The sequence below is a fragment of the Papio anubis genome, chromosome X (genome assembly GCF_008728515.1).
Source record: "Papio anubis isolate 15944 chromosome X, Panubis1.0, whole genome shotgun sequence".
NCBI classification, from domain to species: Eukaryota; Metazoa; Chordata; class Mammalia; order Primates; family Cercopithecidae; genus Papio; species Papio anubis.
This window is the reverse complement of record NC_044996.1, coordinates 65135072-65151563: the sequence shown is the minus strand read 5'-3', so window position 1 is coordinate 65151563 and position 16492 is coordinate 65135072. Positions and strand designations below refer to the sequence as shown.

The window sequence follows — 16492 nt, the reverse complement described above, 5'->3', positions numbered from 1 at the left end:
AGAACATGAAATGCTTTGATATGCTTATTCCATTAAGAAATTTCTAAAGTGCAGAGTTTTAGTAGATGACCTTTCTTTTCTAGGAACACTTCATTGAGGTAATAAAAAACCAAGAATTCCTCCTGCTTCCAGCTAATGAAATTTCAAAACTTCTGTGCAGTGATGACATTAATGTGCCTGATGAAGAGACCATTTTTCATGCTCTAATGCAGTGGGTGGGGCATGATGTGCAGAATAGGCAAGGAGAACTGGGGATGCTGCTTTCTTACATCAGACTGCCATTACTCCCACCACAGGTATGGAAAATCACCTAGGTAATTTAAAATATAGTTCTGAACTACCAGTAGGCACTAATCCGTTTCTTATTTGCCTAATTTTATTTTCTCAGAAGATTCCTGGTAATTTGAGGGTACAAGATTTGTTTCACAGAAGGACATATTCAGCCATCAATTAGAGGCATTAATAAAAGAGAAAAAAACATGGCTAAAAAAAGCTACGGTTAAACCATAAACATCAGAATACTCATTAGTTTCATTTTCACCACATAATATTTGTAAAAAGCTGGGAAAATGGCTAGGCTAACTCTTTTTTTTTTTTTTTTTTTTCACACCTTCTAGGCAAAATGTTAATAATACAATAGTACAATAGCCTTCCAGAGGAGAGTCTAGGAAGGAGTCAGATCCTGAATAATATCTATTAATATCATCTGCTACCATCAAAAAATGCTATACTTTGGATGCACTATAACGAAATCATAAAGGCATCCTCACCATATATGTTGAATTGAAGGATTATAGCAAAGATGATTCTAAGAACAAACACCTTTGAGTAAGACCCAGGGTTAACTCACCTCATACTGAATTTTGGAATGCAGTCTCACCACATAATTTCACCATTGGTGATAACCACAATTTTTTCTCTGTAGCAAATTGATCAATACAATGTCTAATACGTGTGGATATATTGCACATATGCATGTAATGTATACTGATTTTGTGGCTATAGGCCTCAAATATCATCCAAATTAAAAACAGAGACCTTGTATAGATTTAGTGGATCAATAATGTTATAAATATTAACATGAATCCACTTTTGTAACAAAGTTACTAATTAAATGTTAGTATTGAAAAATAGATTGTTAATCTGCTGATGATTTTTCCACTTTTTTTTTTTTGAGAAGGAGTCTCGCTTTGTTGCCAGGCTGGAGTGCAGTGGTGCTATCTCGGCTCACTGCAACCTCCGACTCCCTAGTTCAAGCGATTCTCCTGCCTCAGCCTCCCAAGTAGCTGGGATTACAGGCACGTGCCACCACACCCAGCTAATTTTTGTATTTTTAGTAAAGATGGGGTTTCACCATGTTGGCCAGGATGGTCTCGATCTCCTGACTTTGTGATCCGCCTGCCTCAGTCTCCAAAGTGCTGGGATTACAGGCGTGAGCCACTGTGCCCAGTGAATTTTTCCACATTTTTTAAAATTTCCAGCTGTTAATTAAGTTCCATAGAACTATATGCATGCTCTTAAGAATCTATTCATATGCAATGAAAGAACATTGATTACCTTTCTGGTTATAGCAAATTTATCCAAAGAACAAGGCAATAGTAAAGCCAAAAACAGAAATAACAAATAAATATATAATTTTAGATCCAAGGTTCTAAATCTTTGGATTCATAGATGATCTTTAGAATCTATGGAAATTTTATGTTTGGGTGAACATTTACACTTATGTGTATTATTCTCAAGAAAGGTTCTATGATATATGAGATTCTCAAAGACTGCCTTTCAAAATGTTCCTGGGTCTGTGAACTTATTAAAAATACAATTTCTCATGTTCCACTGCAGACCCAGTTAATCAATTTCAGGGAAACGGGCTGAAGAATCTGTGTATTAACAATTTCTTCTTGTGACTTTAGGCATAAAAAACTTAAGATGCACTGGTGTAAAATCAGAGGATTATATCTTTACAGAGCCTTAAGTCTATAAGACATTTTCAGCAAAGTGAACTTCTTAGTTTGAACTTCTGTTATTTTATTGGAATGGAGGGACATTTCTAGCCCAAATACACAACCAACAGTACTGTGGTAGCCCACCTCTGAGTATGCCTTAGACCTAGAATATGGACTGTGTGAACTTTCCCTGTTGATGGTAGTGATAGGCAATGTCATGCAAATATAGGCTTTCCAAAAGAATGTAAAAGGTGACCTTACAAATATTTTAGAAATGAAACATATAAAAAGGATGGTGATGAATCTTTGAAGAGTATTTTTAGGGAAAAATACATAGCCTAGTTTTTAGACCTATTTTTAAAGCATATGCATTAAGCAAATGCCTGGACTCTCATGAGGCAGGTCAAAATAAAGATCCATCAGATATCACAGGCGGAGTGAGAACAGAACTGAAATTAACGCATGGAGAGCAGGAAAATTCAGAAGTTTAATGTAATAAGATTACCTCTTCTATTCCAGCAACCTGCTCACTATTCCTCTCAATGTCCCATGATACTGTGGACCCAAAACTCCAAGGGAACCAATCTAAGATGACTCTTGACAACATTCTGAAATATACTCTTGACTTCTCTCCAACTCATCTCATGAAAAATACTTTACCTCACTTTTATCAGTGTTAAATAAGGTCACTGTCTGCCAGGTAATGATAGATAAAAAGAATTGATCATCTCTTTTTGTTAATATGCTGGCTAGTTACTAAGGCATGTTATCTCAACTCAGTTAAAAAGCACCTGCTTTCAGAATATTCTGCAGAAGTGATCAGATGATAAAGATACCATCCACCATGTCTGTTATTATTTTAACTGAGCATGTTTGCATGACCGCCACTACCAACACAACTACCCCAAATCCACCAAAAAGATTGCTACTTGTATTAGCCGCATGCAGTAGACTAGGAGATTCTTGCTTGTGCAGATACAGCCATTCTCTTTGACTGCTTTCCGCAATACTTTCTATGAGTGCTTTTTGATGTTTGCTCCTTTAAATTATATGTGTACATATTCAAAAGATGAATAATGTGTCAAATAAATCTGCAGAGATCATTAGCTACTACCAGCAGACTTTTAGTTATTTTTCTTGATAAGTGAAAATAAAAATCTTGCTAAATAACAAAAAGCATTAAATAATCAAACTTCTACCTTTAGGTTAGCTCAAGTTTTCTCTACCTCTACCTCCCAGGCTCAAACTATCAACCCACCTCAGCCTACAAGTAGCTGGGATTACAGGCACATGCAACCACACCTGGCTAATTTTTGTATTTTTTTGTAGAGACCAGGTTTCGCCATGTTTTCCAGGCTGGTCTCAAACTCCTGAGCTCCAGCGTTCTACACACCTTGGCCTCCCAAAGTGCTGGAATTACAGGTGTACACCACTGCGCCCAGCCTGCAAAGTTACATAAATACAAATACGTTCTTTCTAATGGTGAACGCTCCGTTCATATGCCATGCATCACTATTTTGCAGTTACTGGCAGATCTTGAAACCAGTTCCATGTTTACTGGTGATCTTGAGTGTCAGAAGCTCCTGATGGAAGCTATGAAGTATCATCTTTTACCTGAGAGAAGATCCATGATGCAAAGCCCTCGGACAAAACCTAGAAAATCAACTGTGGGGGCACTTTATGCTGTAGGAGGCATGGATGCTATGAAAGGTAAAAATAACTTAGAGTGTCTTCATTCAAAAAAGATACATTCTTAACAGCCTCCAAATTATAAGGGTGATATTAAAGCCATGTTAAATGAGTGCACCTAAAGCAAATTTTCATAAACAGGGTGCTTTATATGATGTTGTGACCTCATTTTTCTACTTACCTTATGAGACATAACCTTTCGATTAGTGTTGAACTCTTAATAGGCACTTTTACTTTATAGAAGCTGTTTTAAAACTTGAATATTTACTTTGCCATATTATATCTTTTCAGGGAAAACTTATTTAGTGTTTGTGAACCCAAAAGTATGTGAGACAGGTCTCAATGAATTTACAAAGTTTATTTTGCCCAGGTTAAGGATGTGCCCATTCTGAATCCCAGGGGGCCAGGGTACAGCTTGATTTTATACATTTTAGGGAGATATCAGACATCAATCAATATGCGTAAGGTGTACATTGGTTCTGTCCGCGAGACAACTCAAAGTGGGGACTTCTAGCACATAGGTAGATAAGAGACAAATGGTTGCATTCTTTTGAGTAGCTGATTCGCTTTTCACTAAATACACAATTTACATGTGAGGGAAGTACAAGAATACTCATTTATGCCTTAGTCTGGCTTAGAGAATCTGCATTTTTTCCATAAACAATAAAGCAGAGGAAGCAATCAGATATGCATTTGTCTCAGGTGAACAGAGGGATGACCGTGAGTTCTGTCATTCCTTTGTCCTGCACCTATGAAAATAAGCTGTCAATTTGCATAGCCAGGGTGAAATTCAATGTTAACTGCTTAAGGATAAGCATCTGGAGGCCCACAAGGAATTTCCTTGTGGGCAAATTGTGAGGGAGGTATGTAGCTTTAAAAAAAAAAAAAAAAAAAAAAACTCAGTATTTATCTTATTTAGGAATAAAAAGGTGGGGAAGGTTTGCCTGATGCAGTTCCCAGCTTGACTTTTCCTTTTGGCTTCGTGGCTTGGGGGGGTCCCAAGATTTATTTTCCTTTCACATGTTAATCACAAAGGAAAGAGACTGCACCTGGCAAAAGGTCTGGCTGCTGGCCACTTGTAGAAAGAAGCCATAATAACAAGAGTGAGGTGCAATATAAAGAGAGGAAGATTTTCTTTCCCATGCTAGTAAGGGGAGGAGTGGGTGGAATTCTTTCCAAAAATTCCTACTCTTCCATTTGTAGAGAGAATGTGGGGGTTTTAAAGAGAAGGTTTGGAATGCAGAATAGACAGGGTGGCTAGGAAGTGGCAGGTGTTGTGACCCACTTCAGTGGCTTGTCTTGAATTATTTATTCTTCCATCTGGTTAAGGGGCTGGTGCCATTGTGGCTAGAGGTGTCTGGTCTGTATTAGCATATGGCCCCTGAAGCTTCTAAGGAAATATTTGACGAGATAAGTGAGTATGGTGTGTGTTTATCAAGCATCTAGGTAAACAAATGTGCGTAAGGCATGGGAGCATAGAATGGGATAAGAAAGGGAGTGGAGGAAAGAAAACATTCCAAGGATGTAAAGTTTATCTCAGAGCGACATCTTGAAACTGGGGGATGGTGGAAAATGAGGAAAGGATATGGGATAGAAAAAAAAAAGTTTAAAAACTTGGTTTGAAGTCCTACTGGAATCACATTATTTTCTTTGATATATGTAATTGAAAATTGGAAGACTATATAGTAACTATACTTATTAATCATAAGCCCATAAAACAAGAGATTGCAAATGCAAATATCTGCAGATTTGTAGGGTTACTTGAAGAACTGATGTTCTTCAGAAAATAACAAATAACAATATTTTTGTATTTTGTAACAATAATGTTACAAGATAGGTTTTATAGGACAATGAGATCCTATAATTAATCTCCAGTCTGGCAACTTGAGGTTTTATTGCATTTTGTTGACGAAATCGAATATTAAAGCATATTAAAAGATTTATTGTTTGGTATTTAAATTACAAGAGTACTAAATAAAAAATGCAAGTGCACTTGTCCTTCATTTCTGACTTTGCAAAAAGCCTAATTTGCATTGTGAGAAATGGAAAATTTTGTGTTTGTTTGGTTTTTGTGTTTGTTTTTTATTTTTGGCATTTTATTCGGGCTAATCTTGCTTAACTTCTTGTTACCATAAAGAAATATATTACAACAAATGTTTATAAGTATCTATAACTCCTTATCAGTCTCTAAAAATGAGTGAAATATGAACCTATAATCTCTGGACTCTATTGCCAAAGTTTGTCATGGAAATAAATGAGGGTATGAGACACTTTTGAGTTCCTGGCATTTGGAGACACTATAAAAGGCTCATGGGACGTTGCAGACCATTAAAAGAACAGTAAAACCTTACCTTTTTGATTACTTAATCTTTGATTGGCATTTTGCAAACATCGTTTCTAATCCTCACAATAATGTTACAATAATGTCACCGCTACTTTGCCCCTCTTAAGGTTAGATAGCCAACCCAAGGACAAACATCAAGAAAGGCTGGAGATGAAATTCTTATTCAAATACGATGTTCCTTTTTCTACACTGCCACTGTTACAGACAAAAGAACAACAACAAAACTCTTGGGGGATTTTAGAATCTATTAGAAAACCAGGGTAAACACGTAGTAACGAAAAAAAGGAAAAAGAGAGAAAGAAAGAAAGAAAACCTAAGAAGTATAACAAAAACATTACATGGGCAGCATTTATCTGTATAAAGCAGTATGACATTGAAAAATGTACTACTTGGCCGGGCGCGGTGGCTCAAGCCTCTAATCCCAGCACTTTGGGAGGCCGAGACGGGCGGATCACGAGGTCAGGAGATCGAGACCATCCTGGCTAACCCGGTGAAACCCCGTCTCTACTAAAAAAAAATACAAAAAACTAGCCGGGCGAGGTGGCGGGCGCCTGTAGTCCCAGCTACTTGGGAGGCTGAGGCAGGAGAATGGCGTAAACCCGGGAGGCGGAGCTTGCAGTGAGCTGAGATCCGGCCGCTGCACTCCAGCCTGGGCGACAGAGAGAGACTCCGTCTCAAAAAAAATAAAAAAGAAAAAAAAAAGAAAAATGTACTACTTTACATATTTTCACAAACGTATAAACATTAATTTCTATACATACGCCTTTTCTTATAGTGTGTTGTTTCAGTTATTTTTAAAAGATGTTTTTCACTACATATTGAGTATAGTGTACACTGCTTGGGTGAGGGATGCACTAAATTCTCAGAAATCACCACTAAAGAACTTACCTATGTAACCTAAAACCACCTGTACCCCCAACACTATTGAAATTTTAAAAATTAAAAAAAAAAACTTTTATATTTTGATGTTTAAGAAATACAGTGCTTCCTCAGTCTCTAATTTCCTCTCTGACTCATATAACAAGCTCAGAATTGCTGTTAAATATAGGTATCACACTAATGGCTGGGGCTAACTCTAACTCCTACCATGTATTTGAAAGAATCATTAGAAAGTGTTAAGTATGATCACAGAGTCAAAATTGTTAAATTGTCAATTAGTAAACTTTGGATGTCTGTCTTGTACATACAGAGTATTTTGCAAATTTTTATTTATTTAAAAAATAAATTCTGAATAAAGAGTATGGCAGGAGACAAAGTAAAGGCTGATCTTGTCACTTTTGGAACATTTGTAAAGTAAATGGAGGAAATCATTACATCAGATATATTTACTACCGCACGAACTACAGTGTTCTCAACAACACTGATAAGTTTGATGGGTTTTGTTCACTCTTGAATAGATGACGAACGAAGATTGGGTAAGAGCATAGAAATGGATTGAGAAACAATATATCAAACATTCTGAGGCAGAAACTTATTTATACAGAAAAATTTTAAAGGAAAAGATAGTAAAACAATTGAATTTATATTTTTCCATCTAATATAGAGCTGCCCTAGTAAAGCAGCTAGAGAATATACATTTTGATTAGCTGAAGGATTGCTGGGGGTGGACAAAGGGGCTGGAGAAGTCTTCAAACTTCAATCTGTAGAACTACCAGTCATAAATGCTCATGTTGCAGTCAAAAGTTATGGGATCATTTTATCTTCTATATTGAATCTAATGCCTTGAAAAATTTAACCTGGCATGATTCACACATCTACATCTCTCAGTGTAAATCTTCTACATACAGCTGATTAATGTAGATTTGTACAATTTTCTAATCACCCCACCATTCATATCTTCATAATCATAACAATGAGTGCAGACTAGCTTTTATTTCCTAATCGAAATTAGGTCACCGGTAAAGTCCACTGACAAAAAGAGAACTAAAAGTTAAAATTATAGCAAGCAGATAAGAATGCAGACATAGGAAGACTGGGATGAGGAAATGGAAAGAAGTAGAAAACATTCAGAGAAAACTGACTGATTAAACATAGAATAAAAGTAGATGTCAGTTTGTAGTTATTTCAGTTTTAACATTACCATTCAAAGATATTTAATGTAGAAAAGATATTTTGATAGGTGTTATAATTTGACCTCTTAGCAGTAAATATAGTCAGTAGAGCAATTGCTAACCTCTAAATCAGTATTCAGTCAAATCCATGTTATCAGTGAAAGAGGCAGTAATGATAGAGAAAGAGTAAATGAGTCCTTGTGTATTTACAAGTTTGTATTAGAAAACCCCAAATTTGGAACACAAATACTTACAGTGCACTATTCACCAGAATATATTTAAAGTTAGAGGAAGGAAACACGGTTTCCGCTAATTCAATCTAATCAAGGAGCAGCTATATATTTAATATACACTCTGCTTAAATTTGGACTGGATATGACCCCATACTATTGCCCTGTAACTGTCAATGGGTTTGCTTCAAATGTTAACTGCATCTTCATTATAACTAATGGACTGCATTTTCTTCACAAATCTCCCAGTAAAGGAACAACTGGAAAGTGTTTTTGCTTATTACTGTGGTTGACTTTGTGTAATTGGGATGAAATTTTTTAAACCTGCCACAAACTCTATTAGATACACTATAGATGTAAAAAATAATTCTATCATTTTCCACCCTGGTTATTATTCAGAGTTTCCCTGTTGTGCAGAAGCAGCTTTTACTAAAAAATAGCAGCAGCTATTACAAATGAATGGTAAGAAGCATTGCCTACTGAAGTGGCAATTCATTATGACAGTAGTGATAGTTCACTTTGTCAATAGTGACAGTATACTACGGCAGTAAACTTTGTACATTAGTGATTGAACAGAAAATAAAATTATATTAACACTTAAAGTAATACCTTGTAATTCTATATTTTCAACTGTAATATTTTGTGCTACTGAAGCGGGTTCATTGTCTGGGGTAACACATGAGGTTCGTTGTCTCATGGCCACAGAAATCAAAGACAAGGACGTACAAAGACTGAGATTAAGAGCAGAAATTTAAAAGGCAAAAGAAAGAGAATAGCTCTCTGCTACAGAGAGGGGTCCTGGAAAAATGGGTTTCCAGATCTATGATGAAATGCAGGGGGGTCCATAGATGAGCTGGTGAAGAGGTGGTGTCTCATATATATAGGGAGCAAAAGACTGGTTAGGACCAGGTGTGCCATTTGCATAGGGCACGAATCTCTGGCCGCCCCCACACCAATCTTTTATTATGCAGGTAGGTTCTCTGCCTAAGCTGGCCATGTTACCCGTTTTTTTCTTACTGTACACGTGGTAACAAAAAAAAAGGGGAGATGAAGCCTCCATGCTGGAAATGCCTGCCCCCAAGGTAGCCCTTTCCAATCGGTGCAACTGCTGGCATTCCCCTGTGCAAGCTTCCAGCTTGCTTATCTATGTCTGCAGCCTGATTTTTCAGGCTGCTCTTTGTTAGAAAACAAATGATTTGGGGGGCTGCTTTTGATTAGAAAGGTAATTCCACCAAGGACTCTCTTGCCCTTACTATCTGCATAAATTTCTCTCTACCTCTTGCATCATTACCGTCATGGAACATTATGTGAGTCAACACCAAAGGCCCATTTAACATTTTTTGAATTTCATTTATTTATTTATATAGTCAGAGTCTCACTCTGTCACCCAGGCTGGAGTACAGTGGCTTGATCCTGGCCTACTGCAGCCTCCACCTCCTGGGCTGAAGGGGTCTTCCGACCCCAGCCTCCTAAGTAGCTGGGACTACAGGTGCATGCCACCACACCCAGCTAAAGGCCCATTTAAAAATAATTTTCATTCCTGGTCCTTTAGTTACATGTCTTTTAAATAAACACACACACACACACACAAACACACACACACACAAATAAACACACACACACAAACACACACACCCAAAACAAATGTAAAAACCATAAATTAATATATTGAATGGTTATAAATAATTACATCTGTAACAGATGTGCAAACATTCAATAATAGAATCCAAGGTATTTTGTCATAAATTATGTCATTTGACACTTGTGTTGATACCACCAGTAGAATAGTATAGCCAAAGCCAGCGTTGTAAGGGTATAAACCAAACATATTACATAAAACATTTTATTTTGACTCTTCTATTTGGGTTCAGAATTGGTAAAAGATTATCCTTTGCTTTATCTCCCAGGTTGTAGAATTACCTGGGCTACTTACTTCATTTGAATTGTAATCACTGATACTGTGCTGTAAGTTATGGGTATATAATTATAACGTGTATAATACCAATTCAAAATGTCAATAAAAGTACATTTTACCATTGTTCAATATCCCTTTGTCAGGTACTACTACTATTGAAAAATATGACCTCAGGACCAACAGTTGGCTACATATTGGCACCATGAATGGCCGTAGGCTTCAATTTGGAGTTGCAGTTATTGATAATAAGCTCTATGTCGTGGGAGGAAGAGACGGTTTAAAAACTTTGAATACAGTGGAATGTTTTAATCCAGTTGGCAGAATCTGGACTGTGATGCCTCCCATGTCAACACATCGGCACGGCTTAGGTAAGAGCGTAACGTAATGTATTTTTCAAGAAGGTGTAGTAAGTAGAGTTTTTAAAAATTTAAATCTGGCCGGGCGCGGTGGCTCAAGCCTGTAATCCCAGCACTTTGGGAGGCCGAGACGGGCGGATCACGAAGTCAGGAGATCAAGACCATCCTGGCTAACACGGTGAAACCCCGTCTCTACTAAAAAATACAAAAATCTAGCCGGGCGAGGTGGCGGGTGCGTGTAGTCCCAGCTCTTCGGGAGGCTGAGGCCGGAGAATGGCGTAAACCCGGGAGGCGGAGCTTGCAGTGAGCTGAGATCCGACCACTGCATCCCAGCCTGGGCGACAGAGAGAGACTCCGTCTCAAAAAAAGAAATTAAATCTAGCAGCACATAATTGGGATTTAGCCAAATCCTTAGTGAAAATGTCTCCAAAATGATGAAAAACTTAAGGAAATGATAAAAGCCTGGGAAACATTTGTTGTTGTTGCAGGTTACTCCTGATTCCCTTCCACCAGTATTTTAAAGGGGTTTCCTTCTAAAAAGGATAACATCTTTTCAAAGGGATTTACTATTAAATAATATACAACTACAGCAAGAAGTTTTCTTCTAATCTCAATTTAGAGAGGAAAGTACTTGACGATTGAGAGGAATTGTGTTTCCAGTTAGATGAATCATGTGCCCATGGTGGAGAACTTTGATTCTCCTGAATATTTGTCAGGATACCTCTTTCTTTATACTAGGCTCCATATTTTTGTGATATCGTAAGAGTTGGCTGAACAACAGAAAAATTTCCATTTTTTTTTTTTTTTAATTTGACTTTTACAGAGCTAAAAAATGGCAGATTCAGGAATGGTATTGCTTGTCCCAATTATCCTGATAAATTAACTCTGCCAAATAATACACTATATAATTATATTATCTAGTTATGTCAGTGTTATTCCTAGACATAGCTCCGAAAGGTCCTGCAGAGAAATCAGAGCAAGCTTATTTTTCAATATAATTGATATTAGTAAATAGGTAGGAGAAGTGATGATGATATACCACTGAGAGGTTGATTGGGATAGTCAAGGTGGGGAAAAAAACATCATGTAAATTATCATAGCAGATGCAAAGCAGAAATGGGCTATTCATAATACCTGAAAAAACAAACTTCTAACTACATTAAAAAGCTGTCTAGTAAGTTAGCTCATGGGAATCTTTTTACCCCTATATTAAACACCAGAGGTTATAAAGACCTACTAAAGTCAGCCTGTTATTCTAAGGTTTATCTAAGAATCAACATCATGTTGTATCTACATGTTACATCAACAAACAATGTTGAAATTTTGCCAGAAAGAGCCTGCTTTTTAAATTACATATCTAGAAGTGATGCATTCTACTGCCTCTTTTGACTTCAATGATACCCTTCTATGATATGGTAACTAAAACTGAAAGTTTCATAAGGTTAGAAAACCATACTTAGCTTTACAACAGAGTCTGTAAATGATTCATATGTATGTAAAATTGTTTAATAAGCAAAAAAAAAAAAGTTAGGCAATTAATTGCTTGCAAAATGAAACAATATTCATTGTGTGTGGCATACCTAGGTGAACCCACATATTAATTTTAATTTTTTTAGGTGTAGCCACTCTTGAAGGACCAATGTATGCTGTAGGTGGTCATGATGGATGGAGCTATCTAAATACTGTAGAAAGATGGGACCCTGAGGGACGACAGTGGAATTACGTAGCCAGTATGTCAACTCCTAGAAGCACAGTCGGTGTTGTTGCATTAAACAACAAGTGAGTAAGTTGAAACACACATGCTCATTGCTTCCAGGTCATATAGTACAGAACTTCCGTGATGTGATCCATCAATCAATTAGCATTCCAAACACCTGGATGTACTTGTTATCAATAATAAAAGATCTTCATTGGAACTCTCCATTAGGACTGAAAATACTTGTCTAAAATAAATACTTGATGAAATATTATCTAATCAAGGTGTTGTCCTGGGACCAGCAGCATCCACCTTTCCTGAGATGTATTTAGAAATGTTGAATCCTAGCCCCGCCCCAAACGTCCTGAATCAGAATCTTAATTTTAACAGGATCTTCAGGTGACTTCTGTGCACATTAAACTTGAGAAACACTTTTACAGGCAAGCCAGTTCTAATTTTACCCTCAAGAAGTTACTACTTTTTTTACATGATGATTTATTTTTATCAAAACTTTAGTCTGTCTATGATTATAACAAGGTGATTCTTTTATTCTTTCAACAATCTCTCTCCTGAGCGTTCAGGGTTCCTAAATATAGAATCCTACCTAGTCTCACCCTTCCTGAATATTTACCTCTTCCTGTCACTTGCCTATCACTTCCGAGATATTATACTAAAACATGATGATGTTAGAAGTTTCTAAGAGCTTGAATTGTTACCAGGTATTATTTGCTTTCTGACAAGGGAACTTTGGAGACAATGACCAGCATATAAGAGGGTAATGAATCATGCGAGTTTCAGACAATAGGTTGAGTCAGTTGCCAGAGACAGCCTTGTGTGTTTATATTGACTATGCATGAAGCCAATACATTATCATAGATATGGTCTCAGTCAAAATGTCAACACATTGTTTTTAAAACCTTGCACAGAAATAAATCGGAAATGTCCGTAGTTAAGAGGAGGTCCAGTTTTAAAGTGTCTTAGAGCTTAAGCTACTCCTAAATCTATCTGTGGCCTGATCTGAATAATGTCAGGTGATTCAGTTATGTAATCTCCTACCTAATACAGAACAGGATGAAAACATGAAATTTGCCCCATTTAATTGTGCTTTGCTGAGTTGCTGTTGTTTACAACTCAGCATGAAGGAAAGTTATAGGAATAAGGATTAATAAATGTCTGTCTTCTTTATTAATGCATGATAATTTTAAAATTATTTTTAAAATGCTAATCAAAAGAATGGCATTTTAAAGTGTATGGGAGAAAAGTCATAGCCAATATCACTTCCTAGGGAAAAAAAAATCTAGTTTCTAGGTTCTATCCTCTTTCCTTAGTTGTTTATTAAGTTAATGTCTTCTAAGTGATAATTTTTTAATGCAAATATAAAGTGATACATAAAAACAACAGATTCTGCTCCCAGGTAATTGAACCCTGCTAAAATTGTAAAGTTGTTGGAGTTGGTCTTTGGAACTATCCTGCCAATCCTTTTGATCTTTCCCTCTTTTTTCTGTGCCTCATATCCCATGAAATCTTTTATTCAATTATGTTAAAATGACCGTGACAAAGATAGTGAAAAAGGGAGGTTTGGGTTGGGATAGATTTTAACAGGTGCCCTCAGGTAATGATCTATTCACAGAGTTCTGCTATTCACTGCAAAATAGTGTAGGAGTAGAATATATACTCAGACCCTTCAGAAACTTGAAAAGCTTTGTGCAAAGTTCTCTCACTCTCACTCTATGCATGCATTTTGTGTGTGTATGTATACACACACATATACATACACGCGGTTCTGTCTGTTTATCTAGATTATATGCTATTGGTGGACGTGATGGAAGTTCCTGCCTCAAATCAATGGAATACTTTGACCCACACACTAACAAGTGGAGTTTGTGTGCTCCAATGTCCAAAAGACGTGGAGGTGTGGGAGTTGCCACATATAATGGATTCTTATATGTTGTGGGGGGACATGATGCCCCTGCTTCCAACCATTGCTCCAGGCTTTCTGACTGTGTGGAACGGTAAGTTTTTTTTCTATTTCTTTCTGTATGTAATTATTTGGTTATTTATTTTTTTAGAAATAGAATTTTTTTTCTTTTAAATGGAAATCAATTTATTTGTATGCCCACTCTAAGAAAATTAAATAGTACAACAGGAATCTAGGGAGAACAAGTCCTTTCCCAGCTGGGATCCTCTAAGACTCCAGTCCTCTCCTGTTCCAGGCTCTTTCAATTATGGGATCTTAGCTAATTTTAATTTTTTAATTTTTATCTTTAATAGACTGTGTTTCATTACATTTTTAAACAACCAGAAAGTAGTCTTCCAATACATGCTAATCCTTTTAGTGGATTTATCTTCTGTAAAATTGTACACTTTCTCTTAGGCTAAAAATATATTTTTTAAACATTCCATATTCATTTTAGATTCAGCATAAAGTATGTAAAAAGAATATGCCATCTTATTGTTATATAGCCACACTATAAAATAGTAAGACAAAGTGGTAAATAAATTTCGTGCCAAGCTACATCACTCAACCAATTCAGGAGACTCAAATCAAAATAAGTTTACTGAGATTGGGGAAAAAATGGTGGAGAAGAGCCAGGACTAACTCGCAGCTCCCACTCACATAGACAGAGCAGTGTGTGGAGAACCATATTGTGAACTTTGGCTCTAAGAACTACCGCAGGAACGTAACAGAAAAGCCAAGAGAATCCACAGACCCTCTGAGGGAGGTGGATTGCTGCGCAGGGACAGCCGAGGAACTGTGGGCCTGCTTGCTTTCTCAGCTGGGAGACTTATGGCCTAGGGTAGGTTCTCAGTCCTGCTCACTGGCTGCCTTGAAATAAACTAGGTTCTGTTGAGTGGGGGTGCAGTGGGAGTGAGACCAGGCTTTCTGGCTGCAGGCTGCATGGCAGCTGGGTGAGACCTGTGGCTGCTAGCTTTCCCCCAGTTTCCTGGTGGCCTATGTGACAAAGCAGAGACAGCCATAATCCCCCTGGGAACATAACTCCATTGGCCTGAAAAACACACCCCATCCCCCACAGCAGCTGCAGCAAGCCCCACCCAAGGAGAGTCTGAGCTCAGACATGCCTAACCCTGCCCCCACCTGATGGTCTTTCTCTTTAAGCTCTGGTAGACAAACACAAAGGTCATAATTTCTTGGTAGCGCTATGGCCCTGCCCACTGCCTAAGCCTAAGGCAAAGTTGTATCCTTCCTAAACAAATGGAACTGATGGGCTCTTGAATGTGCCAACTTCTAGCTGGAGGCCAACCAACACAAAACCAGTATACTAAACAAAAATACAACCAAGGACCCTCAGAGCATACTTCACTCCCTTGCCACCTCCATGAGAGTAGGTGCTAGTATCCCTGACTGAGAGACCTGAAGATGGATCACATCACAGGTCTCATGGCAGACACTCCCCACTCCAGTAGCTCTGCTGGGTGGCTAGATCCAGAAAAGAAATAGCAATCACTGCAGTTTGGTGCTCAGGAAACCGCATCCCTAGGGGAAAGGGGAGAGCAACACATCAAGGCATCATCTCCATAGGACAAAAGAATCTAAACAGCAGCGCTTGAGTTCCAGATCTTCCCTCTGACATAGTTTACCCAAATGAGAAGGAACCAGAAAACCAATTCTTTAAGTTTGACAAAATGAGGTCTTTTAACACCCCCAAAAGATCACACTAGCTCACCAGCAATGGATCCAAACCAAGATGATGTATTTGAATTGCCAGAAGAAGATTTCAGAAGGTCAACTATTAAGCCAATCAAGGAGGTATGGGAGAAAGGTGAAGTGCAACTTAAACACATCAAATAAATAAATAAATAAGTATCATGTAGAATATGAATGGAAAATTCTCCAGTGAAATAGCTTAAATAAAAAGCATTCACAGGCTAGGCATGGTGGCTCATGCCTATAATTTCAGCACTTTGGGAGGCCAAAGTGGGAGGATCACCTGAGATCAGGAGTTTAAGACCAGCCTGGCCAACATGGCAAAACCCTTTCTGAATGATCGTTGAGTCACAATGAAATCAAGATTGAGGCCGGGCGCGGTGGCTCAAGCCTGTAATCCCAGCACTTTGGGAGGCCGAGACGGGCAGATCACGAGGTCAGGAGATTGAGACCATCCTGGCTAACATGGTGAAACCCCGTCTCTACTAAAAAATACAAAAAACTAGCCGGGCGAGGTGGCAGGCGCCTGTAGTCCCAACTACTCAGGAGGCCAGGAGGCTGGGGTGAACCCGGGAGGCGGAGCTTGCAGTGAGCTGAGATC

General features: G+C 37.9%; 1 protein-coding gene across 2 annotated transcripts in view; it reads left to right on the top strand.

Annotated features, from left to right (window-relative positions):
• The window catches only part of KLHL4 (kelch like family member 4), a 56170-nt gene that overhangs the window by 11613 nt on the left and 28065 nt on the right, over nucleotides 1–16492 (top strand). The window contains exons 5-9 of one of the 2 annotated variants that reach the window (XM_009197892.4): nucleotides 84–296; nucleotides 3467–3653; nucleotides 10316–10540; nucleotides 12145–12307; nucleotides 14024–14236. In XM_009197892.4, the coding sequence (XP_009196156.2) occupies nucleotides 84–296; nucleotides 3467–3653; nucleotides 10316–10540; nucleotides 12145–12307; nucleotides 14024–14236 (1001 nt within the window). The remainder of the gene's footprint in view (nucleotides 1–83; nucleotides 297–3466; nucleotides 3654–10315; nucleotides 10541–12144; nucleotides 12308–14023; nucleotides 14237–16492) is intronic. The other variant, XM_031660823.1, reaches the window with a different exon arrangement.